The sequence below is a fragment of the Spea bombifrons genome, chromosome 1 (assembly GCF_027358695.1).
Source record: "Spea bombifrons isolate aSpeBom1 chromosome 1, aSpeBom1.2.pri, whole genome shotgun sequence".
NCBI classification, from domain to species: Eukaryota; Metazoa; Chordata; class Amphibia; order Anura; family Pelobatidae; genus Spea; species Spea bombifrons.
Genome location: NC_071087.1, coordinates 64,381,645 through 64,403,713, shown reverse-complemented (window position 1 = coordinate 64,403,713; position 22,069 = coordinate 64,381,645). Strand labels below are relative to the sequence as shown.

General features: G+C 40.4%; 1 protein-coding gene across 1 annotated transcript in view; it reads left to right on the top strand.

The window, feature by feature from the left end:
- The window catches only part of TEX15 (testis expressed 15, meiosis and synapsis associated), a 33,197-nt gene extending 18,068 nt beyond the window's left edge, over positions 1-15,129 (top strand). The window contains exons 6-9 of the mRNA XM_053465257.1: positions 414-4,040; positions 5,068-5,141; positions 10,720-11,228; positions 14,487-15,129. Coding sequence (XP_053321232.1) covers positions 414-4,040; positions 5,068-5,141; positions 10,720-11,228; positions 14,487-14,500 — 4,224 coding nt within the window. The 3' untranslated portion in view covers positions 14,501-15,129. The remainder of the gene's footprint in view (positions 1-413; positions 4,041-5,067; positions 5,142-10,719; positions 11,229-14,486) is intronic.
- The last annotated feature ends 6,940 nt before the right edge of the window (positions 15,130-22,069 follow it).

Here is a 22,069-nt window from a genome sequence, read left to right as displayed (position 1 = left end):
GACTATCAGATTACACTGGATCAAATAAAAAAAGCATCCTTTTAGCAAGACAAAGAACAGATAAGCTTTTGGGTTGCTCCAGTACAACACAGAATACCAAGGAAATCAATAAAAAAGAAACGGAAATCTTGTTGTATCCTGAGAAACAGCAACTTAGTAACCCTGTTGCTCAAAGAATGCATGAAACAGAAAACCCTCTTAGGGACCGCAGTACCAAAATGCAAGAAACAACACTGACACATAGGCAGATATGTTGCCCTACTAGGAAATTACCTAAAGTATATAAAACTGGCTCTCCAACCATGGAAGAAAAGGGTGACATTTTCCAAACAAGTTCTATGATGGTTGTGTCTCCCAAACAAGTGCAGCCAGTTGGAGGAACTTTAAGTATGATACAGAACTTTAACCACAAGTCTAGAATGACTAAAATACATGACACATATGTTAACAACGAGAGCAATATCTCTTCAGAGGTTCAGGTAAATTTTTCATGTGATTCTCAAACAAAATCTACCTTCCGTGACAATGGGAAAGTAACTCCACCCTGTAAAGTAGATGTGTCTTTTTGCAATGCAGATTTATTGTTGAAACCTGTGCAAACCAAGTTACTAGGCAGCATTACTAAAATGGCTGCTCCACTGCAAGATAACGATGCCTTAGCTGTGAATTGTACAGAGGTTGACAAGAACCAAAACTTTGGCATGACAGCTGAAGAATCAAGTTGCATTCAGTATTTAGGCAACCGGATTGACTGGAAAAGCCTTTTTGGTATGGAAACTTCAGAAATACTAAGTGAAGAGATGAAACATTGCAAAGGCGGAACACAATTATATCAGTACAAAGCAAAAACAGAAAAAGAGCCTGGTGGGTTAAGAATTTTCCCAGACATGCAAATTATTATTACAAACAATTGTAAATCCTTTGAGAACAGTGCGAGTATACATTCAATTTATACAAATACACCTATAGAATTTCAAACTTTTGAAAAGAAAATAAGTGAGTATAAAAATGAACCTTCAGATGATCAAATTACTGACGGGCATGTGCATGTTTCAAATAAAGTGAGTATTCAGAGTCCAAAAGCATATAAATCAAGGCCAAATAGAATATCTAACAAAGTGCATCAAGTACAATTGAATACAGAAGAAACTATCCAGCCTAAAACTAACAATGAACCTGATGGGAAAGAAATTACATCTAAGAGACGTACAAAGTTTAATAGGAAACTTGCTCATATTGCATCAGAATACAAACATTCAGACAACACAGTTAAGCAACAGCGACTAAACAACAAAAATGTACATAGATTGGTCTTTAAAGCGTCTGTTGGTAGAATTAAAAAGTTCTCTCAATCAGAGGAAAATATTAAGAGTGTTTTAAGCATGCTGTCTGATGAAGCTACATTGTGCAAAAGTAAACGTATATCCAAAAAATTAGACAGAGCCATACTTCATCTAAGAAAAGCCCACAAGAGAGTTCAGAAGTCTTTGCAACTTGTTAAGAGGCGTAACAAGACTAACCCTCAAAATGGTGAAGTAATCACTGTTCAGAGAACAAACAGCATGCATTCTAATGTTACCAAACATACTGAGACATGTGACGATACAGAAGATAGGATTAAGACAGTACCAAACAATGCCGCAATTGAAAAAAGTAGTAACCACATTTCACAGACATGTACATATGTTATCTCTGAGGGAAGTCAACCACCTCAGTCAAGCAAAGAAAAATTGCCAACACTTTCTATTCCAGAAGTACCTGAAAACAAACAACATTCCAACACAGTTCGTACACCTATTAGGACCAGCCAGAAGGGGCACAATGCAATGGGGCAAAGGCAACTTAATGAAGTAGGAGATACTTCTGAAGGAAAGTTGTTGAATGATGTAGGTCTGTCCCAAACAAAAGCTTTACCTGTGTACAAAATGACTAAGTTAGCTATGAAGGATATGACATACAACAACCAACTTCTAGCAAGGGATGAAAGTGTTCATACAAAGCAAAATGCACCTCTTAACTCGGAACAAAATTCGGTTTCTCTTGTCAAAGAGCTGTCTAGACTTTTACAAAAGGTTGATGAAACAGATTCGCTAAAATCTTTGAGAGAATACAAATTGACTTGCAAGAAAATGTTTCCTACAGTCATCAAAACCTTTGAGAAGAAGCAGAAGTGTTCATATGCAGATGTCATAACTGACCAAAAATTGTTGACTAACGGGAATATTAAAGTTGCTTTCAAGTGTGTCCTGAAGCCATGCGCCATCGAAGCATTCATCGAATTGCAAATGATGATGGAAACCAAACAATTTATAGATAACCGAATCCACTATTTACAAAGACAGCCTACATTTCGGAGTCTACTTTGGTATGACAGCTCACTTTATGGTGAATTAATTGCAGGTGAATCTGGTTATCAACAACAGTCACCATTGTACAGAACATTTCAAGAAAAATTGAAACTTTATCCACTAAATACATTGCAGAACCATTACCAGCAGCTTAGCGAGCTTCTGTGTGGCATACATGAAAATCGTAGTTCTTATTATGTGTTCCTGAAATACAGAAGAGAAATTGAGGAGTGTGAAGCAGTTCTTAAGAATTGCTGTGACCTGCCAGAATTTTCTTTGTCACTTCCATTAACATGCGGAGTGCATATTGGAGACACAATAGATGACTTAGAAACCTTACAAAAAAGCACTTTGGAACTCATAAAGACCTATGCCAATAGTCCTAGGTGTGACCCAGGAAAGCGGGAACATGCGTTATGCTTACTGGAAGTAATCTCAGCAAAAATTATTTTTATTAAGACATCTGAGTCCATAACAATGCAGTTATCCCTTTTTGGCATTGAGCACTTACTCTTCAATGCTGCCAAGAAGTTGGTTCTGAGACAACAATCAAACTACAGTGAGCAAAAGAAATTGTCTAGTTTTACAAAGGAATTCATTCTTACAATAAATCACTACGCCCTGTCAAAATTATATGAACTATATGGTACTCCAAATGAAGAAGTAATGCCAGTCCAGATAAAGGATGATTTGAATAATAATTCGAACAGAGATCTTGCCTTTCACCCTCAACACCAAATGCATTATGTTGGTAAGATCATTGACCAAGCACGTTGTGCAGAACCTCATCAGTTAAAACAGATGATACTAGACTGTAGGGAGCAGTTAAATGCCCTAATAAAGTACTTTCAACTTTTGCAAGAGTGTGATGCAGATGAGGTGCTGATCACAGAGAAGAATGTTTTAGAAGCAACTCAGAAACAAGACCAGCTAGTAATTCTTTTGAAACCGGAAGCTGTTGAAACCTACATTGAGGTTGGTATGATGTACGAGACAATACACTTCCTCAGCTCTTTACTGAAGAAGAAACAAGACAGGTCTAGGGGCCTATTATTTTATGATACTTCTCTTTTCCCGAACTTGCTTCACAGTCAGCACAAGATTGTTTCTTGCCTGCAAGGGAATTTAACATCTAATGCCTTAGATGTCATAGAGAGCACAATATCTGAGATAAAGTCAGAGCTGGAGATAATTTGCGACTACTCAGAGTCAGTGAATTATACATACGCTCTTCAAATAATGACTCGAGAACTTTCAGAGTTATCAGAGCTAAAAAACTTTGTTTTGGAATCCAAGCCCACAATTAGTACATATATTCCTCTTTCTCCATTTGTTGTCTCAGTCCATTATGGAAGCACTTTATCCGAGCTGGAATATAATTACAGTCAATTTTCTGATTTGCTTGGTCTTTTAATGTCAGTCCCTAAGAAGGATTTAGGGAGAATGGCGCATACTATGAAAGTGATGAAAACCATTGAGTTGATGAAAAACATAGTTCTGAAATCAAATAAATCAGCATTTAATGTAATAATTTACCAATTGTATAAAAACAACTGTGAGCAAGACTTTATAGGAGAGAGAGACAAAAATAGCAAAATGACGGATAAACTGTCTCCCAGGAAAAGAGCAAACAGTCACACACATCCAGATAAAAGTGATCAACACCTTGACTTCAGCCCCAAAAAACAAAAGGTAAGAAACAACATCGGGTGTCGACTAATTTAAACATTTGTATTTATTTCCAATATATTCTATATTTTATCCTTTAACACACTGACATCCATAGGGAAAATAATTGAAAAAGTAATAATATTGTTTGTATTATATTAGATGTTTTTCTTAACCAGCCGATAGTGATATATTTCTTGTTTTATTAATATGAATACCCTGTTTGTCAAGCATGCCATGATTTCCATGCTAGGTTAACTACTAGGGATGCACCGAAATGAAAATTCTGGACTGCAACCGGAAATTCAGCATTCACTTTCATTCAAAAAGGAAAATTACCCCCCACCTTTAAAAAAAAACAAAAAAAAAACAAAACACACTTTTATTAAAAGTAAGTAACACACCAAAATTGGACCAAAAAATTCAATATTAATATATATATATATATATATATATATATATATATATATATATATATAAAGTCCAAAAATAGTTACCGGCACTCCAGGGACTTTCCAAATAACCACACAAACAACTTCGGTTTTCAAGTCAATTTTGGACTTATATATATATATAATTGTTAACCTCAGTCACGCTCCTATCATGCCCAGGTTCTAGCATGTACTGGTTGCCTGGGCATGATAGGAGTGTGATTGCTGTTAACATATATATATATATATATATTAATATTATTTAATGTTTCTGTCCAATTTTGGTGTGTTACTTACTTTTAATAAAAGTAAAATCAATAATATTATATATATATATATATATATATATATATATATATATATATATATATATATATATAATTAACAGTAATCACACCACTATCATGCCCAGGCAGCCAATACATGCCGGAACCTAATTTATTTATTCATATACTCATTCATTCACAGATGCTAATCATTCACAGATAGTCATTCATTCCCTTAATCACGCACACTGTGCAAGCAACGCGCATGAAAGTAGCAAGGCCCCTGCCGACGAATATTTTCAGCAGTATCTATACTTCTTCATTTGACCATTATTTTCATTGTTTGGTTCTTAGGTCTTAAAGTATTTGCCAAGCAGTTCTGCAACAGTTGAACATCAAATACTTGCAGGAAGCCCCAGCAGACAAAGGTATTTAACCAAAGGATCTATGGTATTTGACTTGTATTTACCTATCAATAAAAATATAGGTAAGCTGTTTACAACTGAAACAACAGGTTTTTATCCCCTTGATGACAATTAACGGTCCGGGCACGTCCGACCATCAAGGCTTTAAACGGGTGTAGAAAGCTATCTTCATTCGCTATCTGCACCCAAACTGTGTTGCTGTAATGCCTCAATGTCGAGGCATTCAGTAACACCAATATTTGCATCAGGGGCCATGTCTGGCCCCTCCCTGGGACGTTGGCGGCCATTTTAACGTGCAGAAAAAAAGTAAAAAAAACATAAAAACATTGGGTATTTCTAAACTCGGGACAAATAGTAGAATCCATTTAGCAGGTTTTTCATAGATGAGTAAAAAAAATTTCAAGTACATTTTTTTCTAAATTTTTTCACATTTTATACTTTTTTATAGTAAATGGTATGATACAATCAAAATAATGAAATCTAAAGAACAATATATAACTTGTGTGGGTTCAGAAAACAGGAAAAAAGAAAATTACAGCTAAATACGAGCACTGCAGAAATGTGAACGAAAAAATAAAATCAGCCATTGTCACGAAGGGGTTATATTTATAGGAGCCTAACTCCAGGGTAGATTGTGGACAATCACAGAAGATCTTTTTTCTGCCAAGGGCCATTTGGATACTTAACAAAATCATCAAGTTAAAAATTATCCCCACCTTCTATATTTATCCCACCAGACAGCCCTCCATTTAGTGATGATTTATGTGATGCCCATAGCCAGCCTCCCTTGTGAATTAATGCCCTGCAGTCGATATTGATATGCATCATCATATTCTGTGTTGACAAAACACTGTCTCTATCACATAGGGAAATTGTGCTTTTAAGCAAGGCCTAAAATGTTTCCTACCCTTTATATCGATTTGCATGCAGAGGAAAAGTTGATTCAAAGTTTACAGTTCAAATTTCCACCCAACTTTCACTCTTTTCTTTCTCTATGACTTAGCTTTTGTCGGCTGATTTGGAAATTTCTTACCTCTCCCGAGCATGCAGTACCCCTGCAAATTTCAGGTGTTTTAATTGTACAAATGGGTGGAAGGAACTATGTTACCTTTAAAATGCTTAGAATGACTACAAAATTCTAGTTAAATATCTAGACCTCATAATTAAACATTATCCACGTACATTTATTCCTACCAGCCATATTCCTGAACACTGCCTGAGATCTTACATCATAATTTCATAATTCAGCATTCTGCTTCATATTCGGAATTAAAGCACATAAAAGCAGTGTGATGGAGAGTGCATGATTATTGTGCATTTATGAAATGAGTGATGTCATAAACAAGAATCTGAAGGAGCTCTGGGTTTAGGACATTTGATTCCTTTTCATTGATTAATAGGTATATTAAATATGACTGTCCCAGAATAAAGAGGCTCAGTATTACATGCTCAGAGGAAACTAGTGTTTATTCCTCTGTATAGCATGTTTGAGGTATCTAGCTTCTGTTGGAGTCCTGGTGAAAGAGCAAGGTGGTGCTAAAATGGTTCTGTGGAGAGAATTACCAGTCCACCAAGTGGTGAGCTTTTGACAAGCTATATGCAGAAAGCGTAACATAATATTTCCAGTGGTGACCCTTCTGCAATCCGCCCTGGCATGCTGTCAATTTACTTCTAGGTCACATCCTGATTGATGGCAGCCCATAATCAATGCTTGGAGTTTTTCAGATTTTGTGGGTTTTTGTTTGTACACCCGCCTCTTGAGGATTGACCACAAATTCTCGATAGGATTAAGGTCTGGGGAGTTTCCTGGCCATGGAAAAGGGGATTCATCAGAGAAAATTACTTTACCCAATGTAGATAAATGTAAAGTTATGCACTTCGGGGTAGGGAATGCACAAGCAACCTACACCCTAAATGGTACTGAATTAGGGGTAACGACAAATGAGAAGGATTTGGGACTTGTTATAGACAACAAACTAGGCAACAATGTGCAATGTCAGTCAGTAGTTGCTAAGGCCAGTAAGGTATTGTCGTGTATGAAAAGGGGCATCAATAAGCAGGATAAAAATATAATTTTGCCTCTGTATAAATCAGTGGTAAGGCCTCACCTTGAATATGCTGTGCAATTTTGGGCACCTATTCTAAAGAAGGATATCATAGCACTAGAAAGGGTGCAGAGGCGGGCTACAAAATTAATAAAAGGAATGGAGCACTATAGTTATGAAGAATAAATTGGAAAGAGCCAAACTGGGTTTTTTTGCCTTCTTTTGGATCAACAGCAACAAATTAACAGATATAGGAAAGGCTGAACTTGATGGACGCATGTCTTTTTTTCAGCCTATATAAATATGTAACCATGTACCCGAGTCCTCAGCAGTCCAATCCCTGTACCTTTTGCGGAATATCCGTCCGTCCGTGATGTTTTTCCCGGAGGAAAGTGGCTTCTTTGCGTCCCATCTTGATACCAGGCCATCCTTCAAAAGTCTTTGCCTCACTGTGCGTGCAGATGCACTCACACCTGCCTGCTGCCATTCCTGAGCAAGCTTTGCACTGGTGGCACCCCGATCCCGCAGCTGAATCAACTTTAGGAGACGGTCCTGGCACTTGCTGGACTCTCTTGGGCGCCCTGACACCCCTGACAATTGCACATCTTGATGACCCAATAAATGGTTGATTAGATGAAATCTTACTAACAGCAATATCCTTGCATGTGAAGGCCTTTTTGTGAAAAGCAATGATGACAGCATGTGTTTCCCTGCAGTTCATTTTCATGGCAAAGAGAGACTTTATAATTGATTTACTTTACTATTGCAGTTCATCTGATCACCCTTTATAACATTCTGGAGTATATGCAAATTGCCATCATCTAAACAGACTTTGTGAAGATTAATATTTGTGTAATTCTCAAAACTTTTGGTCACGACTGTATGTCTGGGAATATGGTAAACCTGCTCAGGGTATATGGTGGGTCAGATATAACAGGCAAGCAAGTACAAAGTACACCCTAAAAATTATATATATACATATTGTGGGGTGCTTCTTAAATGACCAGGATAAATTAATTTAAAGACAGTAACCAGCAATGAATCCAGTATATTCGAGACAAGAATGTCATCCCTTGAAGTATACTTATGCATTTTGTACACAAATAAAAATGTAATCTTAATTTGTGCGACTGTCTGAAAACAAGGCGACACTCTCCTTTACTCTTACACTTTCTCACGCTCTATCACACTCTCTCCCTACCTTCTCACCGACTGCTTCCAGGTCCCTGTCCTCTCTCCCACAGCTCTGCTTCTGTTGACTCTTCTTGTTCTTATGTCTTTTTTTTTGTCTGCTGCTGTTCGTATCATATTTCGTCTTCTACTTCTCCGTGGACATGGCCTCCCAGTGAACGTCCACAAAAAGGAATTGCCTCCTGGCACACCATCTCACCTGGTGGAATGGGGAGAGGCTGTTCCTGTTCTTTGCCCTTTTGCAGGAGTGCACACAGAGGCCATAGTAATGCAGATGGATTTGCGGAAAAAGAGAGGGGCAGAAACACTTCTCTTTCTCCACAAACCTGTCTTTATTATCCTGGTGTCTTGGTGAACTTCTGCAAAATGGCAAAACCTCCCGGACATTGGGACACCTTCTCCCCCCAATTGGAGGGAAGATGGATTTGTTGAAAAAGAGAAGCATTATTTCGGCACATCTATTTCTCTGCAAATCTATCTGCATCATTCTGTTTGTGCATTTCTGCCCTTTTGTGGATGTTCACTAGGAGGCCATATCCTTGGGAAAGCGGATTAATAAAGAAGACACGTGGAGCAGCAAGTGAAGAAAGAAGACTGAAGTGCAAGAAGAGTCAAGAGAAGAAGTGGAGCTGCAGACAAAAAAGGAAATAGGAAGAAGAACAAGCACACGCAAGAGAAGTGGGGCAAGGAGACAGGGACATGGAAGTTTTCAATGGAGAAGGTAGGAAAAGTAAATGAGAGAGTGAGAGAACGTGAGTTAGAATATTTAAGGTCATGAAATAGTGAATAAAGATGAGTGACAGAGAATTGTATTTCCAAATGAAAACAGTCCTCTGGATATTGGCTGAACCGAAAAGGCTTGAAACAAATTTTATTGTCCAAAAACAAAAGTTCATTATTTGTCCAAATCTTTTTGGTCCATTTTCTACAGGTCTACTGCACAGGTCTTTCTGAAATGCAGTTCTACACAAATTTTGACCATTACTGAACTGCACAAACTAAGGGGGAAACAGCACACAAACCATGAAAATAATACATCCAAGTTATATCATTGTTCTGAAGGTTTTTTTTAATTATGCTTCCGTGGTATGAATGCATGGCATATTTCAATTGTGGCATATGAAATTGTAAACAACTGAAAAGATCATACAGTACAGCAGTTTTAACATACCGTATTGGCTCGAATATAGGGCACACTCCCCCCCCCACTTTAAGTCTTTAAAGTGGGGGTGCAGCCTATATTCGGGGTCTAGCGCCCGACTGTCCCGGGCGCCGGGCAGGCAGCGAGGTTAGGATACAGATCCCCCGCAGCGGTGCAGGGGACCTGTATCCTACTCTCCGATACGCTCAGACAGCCTCCCCTGCCAACACTTTCCACGGGGGGAGTCCCGGCAAGGGAGATTGTTAAAGCACATTGTGCAGATGTCCCGGCGGCGGAGGTTGTGGCGGCATCGCCACAGCCGGTGACCGTCCGCACGATGCGTTTTACCTCTGCCCCCAAGACTTACCAGAGCAGACTCCCGGGTGTCTTGCGGGCCCAGCGGGGGACATCTACGCAATACGTGTATACAACTTCCGGTGCTGGCACATCCGCTGAGTGCCGGCACCGGAAGTTGTATACACGTATTGCGTAGATGTCCCCCGCCGGCCCCGCAAGACACCCGGGAGTCTCCTCTGGAAAGTCGGGGGGGGCAGAGTGGCAGCATATCTCGGGGGGGAGGAGGAGGACAGTGGCAGCATATCTCGGGGGGGGGGGGGGGACAGTGGCAGCATATCTCGGGGGGGGGAGGAGGACAGTGGCAGCATATCTCGGAGGGGGACAGTGGCAGCATATCTCGGGGGGGGGAGTGGCAGCATATCTCGGGGGTGTGGCAGCATATCTCGGGGGGGGAGACAGAGTGGCAGCATGTTTTCTTGCTGATTTTTAAAGAAAAAAATTTTCTTTAAAAAAGCACCAAACTTTTAGGGTGCGGCCTATATACGGGGGCGGCCTGTATCCGAGCAAATACGGTATTTCTTTACATAGTTGGAATGGTTACTGCAGGGCAAATCAGTGTGGCCCTGGTGCGTTGGCCTGGCTTGTTAACATTGGCATATCTCTGCCTTCTGTATTTAGTTTTTGTAATGTAAAAAAGTCCCCACAGCCTTTACGTGCTCTTATAAGAGACTATTTATGTGGCAGATAAAATGGGCTGATTAGATAGTCTAAATGGTTCTTATTTGCCATCAAGTTCTATGTTTTTATGCATATTTTTATTGCTTTTGCTTACATTTCAGCTATGTTTGCTTCGTCTGCATTGCTATGACTTTCAGTGATTACTAAATAGCAAATCATTTATTTTTAGAGAAAACATGGAAGATACAGTGATCCAGAAAACAGCAGACAGTGAAAATGATACACAAGACTGCACGGAGCAGGATCCTGATTGTTCAAGTCACAAAGATGACAACAAGGGAGAAGATTTATCTTCTTTGCAGGATAATATACAGGCTGATTTGAATGAAAGGAATAGTCCATCCAGGATACCAAGCAGTAGCTCAAATAACCACCTTGGGAGCTGTGCTTATCCTTGGCAGTATTCTCTATACTTTTGGTATCAAAATGGCAGCAATACAAGCCTTGTGACCCAGTCATATCAGGGTGTATCTTATAATGCACAACGGAGCTTTCCATATGGTGAAACCCCAATGTTCTCTGCTGAGAATTCTTATGCTGCAAACCAGGCTTACTTCGCCAACCAGTCTCAGATGTGTCCAATGCCTGGTCCGTTTGGCATAGGCACTTACTACAATTACAGTGCTCCACCTTCGCAATTTCCTTATGATGCTTCACCAAGTACAGTGTGGTCATGGGGTGAGTGAAATTAGAATTACCATCAGTCTGATTTAATTTAGTTTTATGCACATAAAATATTTGCTTACACATAGAAATTAAAATTACTTTCATGTATATATGTTATACAATGCCTTGATGTGTAGGGAATGCTCACGTTTTGGATTATGCCCTATCCAACTATATACAACATATACACCGATCAGCCATACCATTATAACCACTGACAGGTGAAGGGAATAACACTGGTAATCTTGTTATCAGTGGGTAGGATATATTAGGCAGCAAGTGAACATTTCGTCTTCAAAGTTGATTATTACTATTATTATTATTTATTTATATAGTGCCAACAATTTATGCAGCGCTTAATACAATACATATATTCAAGGGGTATGACAAGACGAGAATTGGCAGACTAAGACAAACCAATACATTAGGTGGAGAAAGCCCCGCTCAGCTTGAGATTGTAGTTGATGTGATAGAAGCAGGGAAAATGAGCAAGCATAAGGACCTGAGTGACTTTGACAATGGCCAAATTTGTCATAGCTAGACAACTGAGTCAGAGTATCTTCAAAACTGCAGCTCTTGTGGGGTGCTCCCTGTCTGCAGTGGTCAGTACCTATCAATAGTAGGCCAAGGATGGAAAAGTGGTAAATCGGTGACAGGGTCATGGGCAGCCAAGACTCATTGATGCACGAGGGGGCGAAGGCTGGCCCTTGCGGTCAAATCCAACAGTAGCTCAAATTGCTGAAAAAGTTAATGCTGCTTCTGATATAAAGCTGTCAGAACACACAGTGCATGCCAGTTTGTTGCGTATGGGGCTGTGTAGCCGCAGTCCAGTCAGGGTGCCCAATGCAGACCCCTGTGCACTGCCGAAAAAGCCTACAATGGGCACGTTAACATAAGAACTGGACCACGGAGCAATGGAAGAAGGTGCCCTTGTCTGATAAATCACGTTTTCTTTTGCATCACATAGATGGCCGGGTGTGTGTGCTCTGCTGTTTTGCCCAATCAATGAGGATACGGGATGACAGCAATTTGATCAAGCAAAACTTTAATATAGAACTCTTACTACAGCAGATAGACAATAGTTGTGTATGCAAACTTATATGTATGTATATATGTGTGTGTAAAACGAGTTAAGTCATCAATCAATCAATACCACAGCAATCAATGCTATAGTGTCAAATGTCAATACAGTAATACATCACCAAGCCAAGTAGTTATCACTCTGGGAGACTGGGAAAGCCCTCAGAACAGTCTTTTCGAAGAGCCACTTGTCTTGGACGCAAGGGTCCCTGGATCCGTCCTGGGCTGCCTTTTTCACGAAATGATTTCAGGGCCTTGAACGTTTTGTCCCCTGAAGTCACTACAACTTCAGGAGGGCATTTTATCTCTGGATAAATATAATTTTAATAATTCCTACTGTAAGTTAAGTGCCAGGAAACAGATGACCAAACACACACACCAACACAGGCTCTGTCACACCGACACCCAGACACACACACCCTAGGACAGGCTCTGCCACACTGACAACCAAACACACACACCAGGACAGGCTCTGCCACGCCAACACCCAAACACACACCAGGACAGGCTGTGCCACACCAACACCTATACACACACACCACAGGACAGGCTGTGCTACACTGATAACCAAAAACACACAAAGAGCAGGACACAATCTACATCACAGACGTCTACATCAGGATGGATTTTTCACACTGCATTGTCGTTTATACCCCCTTAGTGTTTTTGCCCCTTGTGTATTGATGCCCCTGCTGCCCATATATATTAATATTAGCCCCAATTCATCCACACATTAACTCATGCTCTCCCTCATTCAGACAATTCATCTACATATTAACTCATGCTCTCCCTCATTCAGACAAATCATCCACATATTAACTCATGCTCTCCCTCATTCAGACAAATCATCCACATATTAACTCATGCTCTCCCTCATTCAGACAACTCATCCACATATTAACTCATGCTCTCCCTCAGTCAGACAACTCATCCACATATTAACTCATGCTCTCCCTCAGTCAGACAACTCATCCACATATTAACTCATGCTCTCCCTCATTCACACAATGCATCAACACATTAATTCACACTCTTTACTTTAATATTCTTACTACCCTCTTCCTCACTATCTACCCCCTCTCCCTCCCTTATCACTTTCTACCCTCTCTCCCTCCCCTTTCCCTACTACCCTCTTCCTCAATATCTTCCCCCTCTCCCTCCCTTATCACTTTCTACCCCCTCTCCCTCCCTTATCACTTTCTAACCCCTCTCCCTCCCCTTTCCCTACTCACTATCTACCCTCCCCCTTTGTAGTTCTCTCACCTTTAGGTCCAGCGACGGGAGCACAAGGCTTGTCTTCCTTCTCTGCTGCGGTGCTCGCTGCTTCACTGCTGAGCGCCGAAATATGACGTCACCGCAACGGAGGTAGAGGCCTCGTGGAGGAGAATGGGGGGCGCCGAGCGGTTGCTAGGCGCCTCTCTCTCTCCTCCGCATAAAAAAAAAAAAAAAAAGACGGGATTTAAAGCCGCATTGCGACTTTATTCCAAATTCACCAGGGGGACAAGGATTAACCTAGGGGGGGAAATTGCCCCCCCCTTGCCCCCCTGTAGCGACGTCACTGTCTATGATGCTGGCCAGGCACTTTAAACAGAGGTCCTTCGTCATGTTGTTCCTATGTGCTTGTGAGTTTACTTCTCTATTCAGCACAGCGGTCTGTACTTGTTGACGTCTGACGCCTAAGTTACAATACTTAGGTATATACTTAGCTAATTAACCCAGTTGTGACCGGGCCCAGGAGTAAAAAAAAATATAAATGCATTGCAGTCGCTTACCTGGAGAACACATGGAACCACAATGGAGTCCATGCCTTGACTGGTCATACACAATATCAGGTGGTCATAATGTTATGACTAATCGGTGTACATATCCCTTAAACCAGTTCCTCGCTCTAAGATAATTACTGGATATGTATGCCAACACCATGCAAGTACAAGACATGTACTACCATTTCCTTCTTGAGTTGAGAGTGTTAATTTAATGTAGTCTTCAAGGGTTATGGGAAATGAAATTTTTAAATTTGAAATGAAAATGCCCTGGCTCCTAGATAGTTGGATCTCTTTAATAAGGCCAGTAGTGTTTAATGCTGGATCATTGAGACAAGAAAAAGCTCTCGTAATTGGACAAACAAAATTCAGTTAGCTGTGCTTCATTATGTACTTGTTTATTTACAAATGTGTGTTTTATTTGCAGATTCCTGGCAGTAGTTTTATATCACTTCTACATTATTTTGCTGCATTCTTCCTTGGAGATTATAAAAACCAAAACTGACCCAAAAATCTTCATCCTGGAAATAGGAATTTTTTCCCTCCATGCCAGGCAGTGTATGTGTGCATATCCTTGACATTGCATTGGAATTGCGAGCCCTATTTCCCCTCCTTGAGTGAAGCTTTGTGTGTTGTTTGCAGTTCTGTATTTTCTTAAAGCCTAGTTTAGATAGTAGATAATTTAAATGCCCATGAGAATACAACAAACAGATTTGTGAGCTAAAATGTTGCTGAAAGTATCGATTCTCTAAAGTATAGATTCTGTAAAGGGTATTTAAAAAATAATAATAAAAAAAAAAACAGCCAAAATTTTGTCAAAAAGTTTCATAACACTTTTAACTAAGTAACATCTTTATCCCAGCAAATGTGTTGGGATATATTGTTTCCATTCATAAGTAATTGTTTTTTAAATTCAGTAAATATTTTTTTATGCGTTTATATTTGTGCTATGTAATTGCAGTATTTCTTTTGTATAACCAGATAAACCACTTCTATATTTTTGTACATTTAAAAAAAAAGATTTTGTGTCTGTTCATTTAGCATATAAACAAAATGCTTTTGCACATATATTTTTACACAGATATGTACACATATTTCTGGTTTTGGAATTTAGCTTTTTGGGTTTATCTGAACAACCCACATTTGTAGTACTATTTTATTACTAGCTGATATGCAAAATGTGGAAATAGAAGATGATCTATTCGTGTTGTAAACATTCAAGTAGATATTTTTTTTTATGTTCAAAAGGCACCTTTGGGGATGGCCTGTCACAATGTATAGTAAAGCCAGGGGTTGATATATCTAGGTTTCCTTCAAACTCCTTGGTAGCTCTGTGGGAGAGTCAGCTTCATCTCAAAATGCATTATGGAAGGCTAACACCCTCACGTTTGGGGTTACTTTGGGTATGTTAGTCAGGTTAATTTTACATTGTTCAAGCACAACCAAGCTGTTCCAGAATAATCTCACTGAAGTTGCCCTTTTGTAATTCATAGTGCAGTCAGTAAGCAGTAAACCACACTTTTCTTAAAAACTCCCACTTTAGTGACGGAAAGCAACATGAACATTTAGAACTATGGCAAGAACAAAGAATGAATGCAGATTGGACGGTTAATAACAAGGTAGCCCTCTGAATCTTGTACATGTTAGCAATTTAATATTTTCAATATATAGATGAATGGATACAGCATACCTACTAAGATCGTTTGATTTACCATGCAGATGTTCTTGTTTTTAAACATTGTTTGCTAATGTATACATCTGTTTGTTATTAGACAGTTTGTTATGCTTTTAAAAAATGTCAAAAGTGTTTTAAGTGAGAGACACTTTGTTTTTAAATAACTACATTTTGTAACTATTTTCAATTGTCTTACTGACACCATTGTGAGTGTTTTTGTAGTTGCATAACCCTTAAAATACATAATAAATACCTAAATGTTTTCCTGCATGTGTTCCTATTTATTTCAGAAACTCATATGTAAATTACACATATAAATAACATTAAACAACAATAAAATATATTTTTTTTTAACACTGATTACACCTAGTTTTGAGGGCACATGCATATTTCATATTGTTCCTCTTGCGTCAGTGACACAAAAGATTTTAGCATACCTCCAAACATGTTCTGGCACTGTCCCGGGTAGCTGTCCTGCTTTTGCAGGCATTGTAAAGCATGGACAAAGCATTTGGGTAAATAGGGCCTTACGACAATCTTATTCATATGCCCCCCAACACAGGTGTCCCAAGGGGTATGCTTCTGCTAATACATACATATATGTATGTATATCACAGGAAAAACACAGCAAATACTCTGAAAAATACCCTTCGTCTTATATTCAAGGTTGTCTTATAATCAGACCTCAAATAGACTAAGATCCAGATCCCCGCAGTGCTTCAGCGGACCTGGATCCTCCTCTCTGGCAACCTCCGCTGCTGCCGGCACTTCCTCTGGGGCTTCTATGACCAAGTGCTGGCATGACATGACCTTCCAGTGGAAGTACCGAGCACAAGCGGAGGTTGTGTCTGCACATAGTGCAGATGTTCATCGTCTGCCAGATAGCAGGATCCCCTGCAGCGCTGCAGGGGACCTGGATCCTTCTCTCCGCCCCGCCCGGTACTATGAGGGAGCACATGACCTTCGTGTGCTCAGTCATAGAAGCCGCGTCAGAAGCGCCGTGTACCAGTGGAGATTATCTATGCGCATCGCGCAGATGTCCACTGGCTGCCCCCGCTAGACACCACGGAGTCTGAAGCACGGGGGACAAGTCTTGGGATGCACTGGTAAGTCTGGGGTGCAGAGTGGCATATCGGGGTTATAAAGCATTTCTGGGGGGGCAGAATGGCATATAAAGGGGTATAGGGCATATCTGGGGGGCAGAGTGGCAAGCCTGGGGGCAGATGTGCATAACTATGGGCAGATGTGCATTACTGGGGGGCAGGTTGGCAAATAAAAGGAAATAAAAACAAAAAAACAAAAAGTCATAGTTTTTATTAAATATGAAAAAAATATGTATCCAGCATATCTTTTTTGGGGGTCTAAACATCTTAAATTTTTTTCCAAAGCTTCACGGTTTCACCTATAAAAACTATACATAGCTAGTGGAAATGAGAGAAAAAAACTCTCCAAAATGTATTTAGGTATTTGTTCTGATTTTGGAAACACCTCTTATGCCCAGTATTTTCATTTATTTTGGTGGTTACCAAAAATCTGCTGAACAAAATTACACATTTTTTGTGTCATTTTTTGACATCCCAAAATACTGTACTAGGGGCATTTCAACATTTTTTTTTGTCTGTCCCAGACATTGCAGTAAAAATCATTATTTATTTATTTTTAACAAACACATTATCTACAAACACAGTATTTGTTACAACTTGTGATTTGTATTCAGCAACACCCCCCAGTACATGCATTGGACCATGTGTATTACTGTTTTCAAACTTGGATTTTTGACAGATTACTATACTAAGACCATGTCTCATTTGAGACACAGTAGAGGTCCCATATTTCAATTTATCCCAGAAGCTATTAATTTTCAAAAAGGAGATACCACATAGAACGCGATCAGGGCCATATACCGACATGTGCCAAAGATTTTTTACATCCTCTTTGTAGTGCCATCATGTTTTACCTGAGTGGAAATGTGAAGGAACCAAAAAAGTTCTTGATTTATATTCGGTAACACCTCTCGAGTATAGCAATATCCCACATGCATTGGTGGGTCATGTTTCTCAGATGTTTTTGGGTCAAAATTGGAACATGCACATGTTTCCAAACTTTACATTTCGACAGATTACTTTATTGGGTCCATGTCTCTGAGACACAGTAGAGGTCCCATATTTCAATTTAGTTACCTTTCTAGGTGGTCTACTGCAACCACAAATCTAAAGGTAACACACAAAAATCTCCCCACTTCTGAGCACGTACATAGCACATATGTGTGGTACGTCTGCATTAGACGTTCACAAGAGACCCACAAATCATGAGAGTGCAAAGAGATTTGACTTTTTTTTTACAGCTAAACCAGGAAGCCATATCTGAATGAGAAATAAACCACAAAAAATAATCTCCCGCCTCTCCTGAACACATAAATACAACATGTGTACAGTATGTCAGCATTAGATGGTCACAAGACACCCACAAATTAAGACTTATTTTTTTATTATTTTTAATACATAATTATTACTACCTGCTCACTTCAATCACACTTTAGTTAACTGATAATTGCTCAGTCTCACTGATCAATGTCAGTGGCCGCAACTTGTCACTTACAAGTGATCTTATCATGATACCAAATTTTGATATGAAATACAAAATGCTATGTGACCACCAATTAATGACTCTTTAGGTCACTGATCATTAATTAGTCTCACTCATCAATAGCCAGTGACCTAATCTAATCATCCCTATCCTAACACTATACAGTAACTGTAACATAACCCTAGCATCTAGCCGTGGTGTCAGGACCCGGGCAAGCAGATTGGGTAGGAGCCCAGTTGCAGAGGATACCAAGGGCTCTGTCTGTATCCCTTGATGCATTATAACTGGTAGGTAGGTACAGACAGGCACACAACAGACAGAAAAACAGGACTAGAATCGAAGAATAACTGTACCTACACCAGGGATTACATAGGTGCCAAGTACATGGGGTTCAACTGAGTGGGATTGGGTATTACCAGAACTGGACTGTTGAGGCTGGATTGAAAGAAGGCTTAACAGACCTCTGGTCACGCAGACGTTGCTCATATTGTTTGAGCTCTTTCCAATAACTGTCCCATCGGATCCCATGATCTGGGGCCCCTAGAGAGTGCTTTGTAGTGTATAGGTCTACCTTTTTTACTCTTTTGCTTCCTTGGGGTGATGGAGTGGTAGTCCTAACCGCACAAACAACCTTGGGGTTATCAATCACGAGTGTGTCCGTTATATCTGCAGCAGAAGCATCTGAAGACACACTGTCCATATCAGACCATTCCGTTGCATCAGACAGGGTCTGGAGGTCCTCGGACACGGCTACAGATGGTGCAGAATTCCCAGGTGCTGTGGAATGGGTATAGCCAGGATCACCGGCTTGAGGAAGAGGCAGGGTTTGCTCCCATTTTGAGACATTGCTGATGTCACATGCAGGTTCCTGGGCCTGGGGTTGGTTTTCAGGTGAAGCGGATTTAGCAGGTTTACATGGACAGAAGGATATTCAGTGTCCTTCCTCTCCACAATAGAAACACAGATTAGCCTCACACTAGAACTTGGCGTTTTCATACACTGTCTTTGGCTTATCATGGGCTTTGGTCTCTAGCACACTTCTCACTGATTTGTACATCTCCAGGACACAATCAGCCAGGACTCCTTATAGTGGCCTTTGCATTCTGTCAGGCCTTGGGCAAGCAGGTAAGGTAGGAGCCCAGTTGCAGGAGATACCAGGTGCTCTGTCTGTACCCCTTGATGCATCATGACTGGTAGGTAGGTAGGTACAGACAGGCACGCAACAGACAGAAAAGCAGGACTGGAATAAAGGGGAACAGTAGCAAGGACAGGGGAGCTCAGAATGTCAGGGCACATGGCTTGGAAATGTCTGGTAAGTCTGGACACGCCGGGGTCTGGTACACAAATCTGGATAATGAACGTAGCCAAGGTCATGGGTGAACTAGGGAGGCACACCTCATGGTTTTGGGGGGTAAAACTATCCTTAACATAACATAACCAAATAAACTATATATTCTCTGAAAGCACAAAACCTAAGCATTTCAAAGACATCCCACTTACCTCCCTAAGTTGACCACCACAACCACAAATCTAACAGGAACACATGAGATTGAGCTTTGTTCTACTTTTTCACATTTCTTGCAGGTATCGGGATAAAATCAGGATTTCCTTTTTCTTGCATACATGGTGTTGGGTTTTGTTGAAGTTCATTGAACAACTAGCATGCAAATAACTAACCGCACTAACAGCTTAGTACATATACCTAGAGGTTAGGTAAGGGGTTAGAGGATAGTGTAAGGGGTAGCACCAGGGTCCTGTTAGTGGATAGTGTTAGCTACGTGTCAAGGTTCTACCCTACCAGCCTTGACTATGTGATAATTATTCATTGTCAAGTCTACCTGCAGGCACTAGTGGCCACCCTTCTCTCTCAGGAGCACCTCTTTCTAATTACTTGGGACAGCTGAGCCATGTTACCTGAGTTTAGCTCTGCCCTTAAATACCTGCTCTGCCCTTCAGTCTGGGCAGTTTGGGTTCCTGTTAGCCTGCTTGCAGCTAAAGCTCCGTGTAGTTCATTCTGATCTCCTGTGTATGACCTTGGCTACGTTCACGATCCAGATTTGTGTTCCAGACCCCGGCTTGTCCAGACTTACCTACCTGTCCAGCCGTTTCAAGCCGCGGGCCCTGCCTGAGGGCTTCCAAGCTGTGGGCCCTGCCATTCTGAGTTCCTCTGTCTTTGCTACAGTTCCCCTGTCTTTGCTACAGTTCCCCTGTCTTCGCTACAGTTCCCCTGTCCTCGCTACAGTTCCCCTGTCCCGCTACAGTTCCCCTTTATTCTTCGATTCTAGTCCTGTTCTTCTTTCTGTTATGTGCCTGTCTGTACCTACCTACCAGTTATGGTGCATCAAGGGGTACAGACAGAGCCCTTGGTATCCTCTGCAACTGGGCTCCAGCCCAACCTGCTTGCCCGGGTCCTGACGCTACGGTGAGATGTTAGGGTTATGTTACAGTTACTGTATAGTGTTAGGATAGGGATGATTAGATTAGGTCACTGGCTACTGATGAGTGAGACTAATTAATGATCAGTGACCTAAAGTGTCATTAATTGGTGGTCACATAGCATTTTGTTAGGAAAAAAATGTTAAAAATATGTAAAATTTTAAACATCGTATCATTATAAGATCACTTGTAAGTGACAAGTTGCGGCCACTGACATTGATCAGTGAGACCGAGCAATTATCAGTAACCTAAAGTGTGACTGATAAGTGATCAGGTAGTAATAATTATGTATTAAAAAATAATGATAAATTGTGTGTCGTTTTTTAAAATTTATTTCTTGTTACCTCGGATTACCCCTCTCTAGGGCAGGGGTTATCCAGTGGCTATCACTGAGGAGGAGAGGAGTTGAGAGATAGATTGTGTGAGAGGGAGAGACTGAACATTTGTGTATAATGATGAAGTGAGTTTTGGTGTGCATTTGTACTAGTGTATTATGTTAAAGCTTATCTGTTACTGTATGTTGTTAGCATTTGTGAGTGTATTATGTTAGATTATGAGTGTAAATGGATGGTGTTAGCATGAGTTATTGTATCCTCCTGAGTGACATGGATGAGGTTAGGGCTAGTGGCGCAGTGGAAAGGAGAAGTAAAAGAGAGTGTGGAATCAGAGCCTGCATGTAGCCTCAGTCCGTCTCCACATGCACCCAGACACAAACAGTTTCATGCAACTCGCTTACAGCTTAAAGCCTCAGGCTATCTTCAGTGCAGTTCACGCCAGTATCACAGGATCACGCAACACAACATCCTCCTGGAAATTAGGGCATAAAACGGTAAGTCGAGGACTCAGGTCTTATGTCTGTTCTGGGACCATCCCAGTTCATGGGGGGGGGGGATTGCCATGGATCCTTGATGTGTGTGTCAGGGCCACCAATACTGGTATACTAGTACAGGGCATATCCTCCTGTTAGTGTTAGCCCTGGTGTGTATCTATATGTAATGTATGTAGCTGTATGGTGTTAAATGGATTGTATGTTATTCTATGGTGTTAGGATGAGTGGGTAGTTTTACAATAAGACAAAACTAAAGAAAACTAAATTTTGGATAAGCATGTCCAATTGAATGTAAGGGAACATTCGGCAGTATTACTTTTTATAGTGCTGTAGAATCTACTGGTACTCAGAAAATGTAAGTAGTCCAAAATAAAAATAAAGAAAAGGAAATACAGTGTGAGTTTACAATAATGTTACATGAAACCGTGTCTAAAGTGGGTGCATAATATAACTGCAAGTCTCTGTAAACTAAGATGATGTGAAA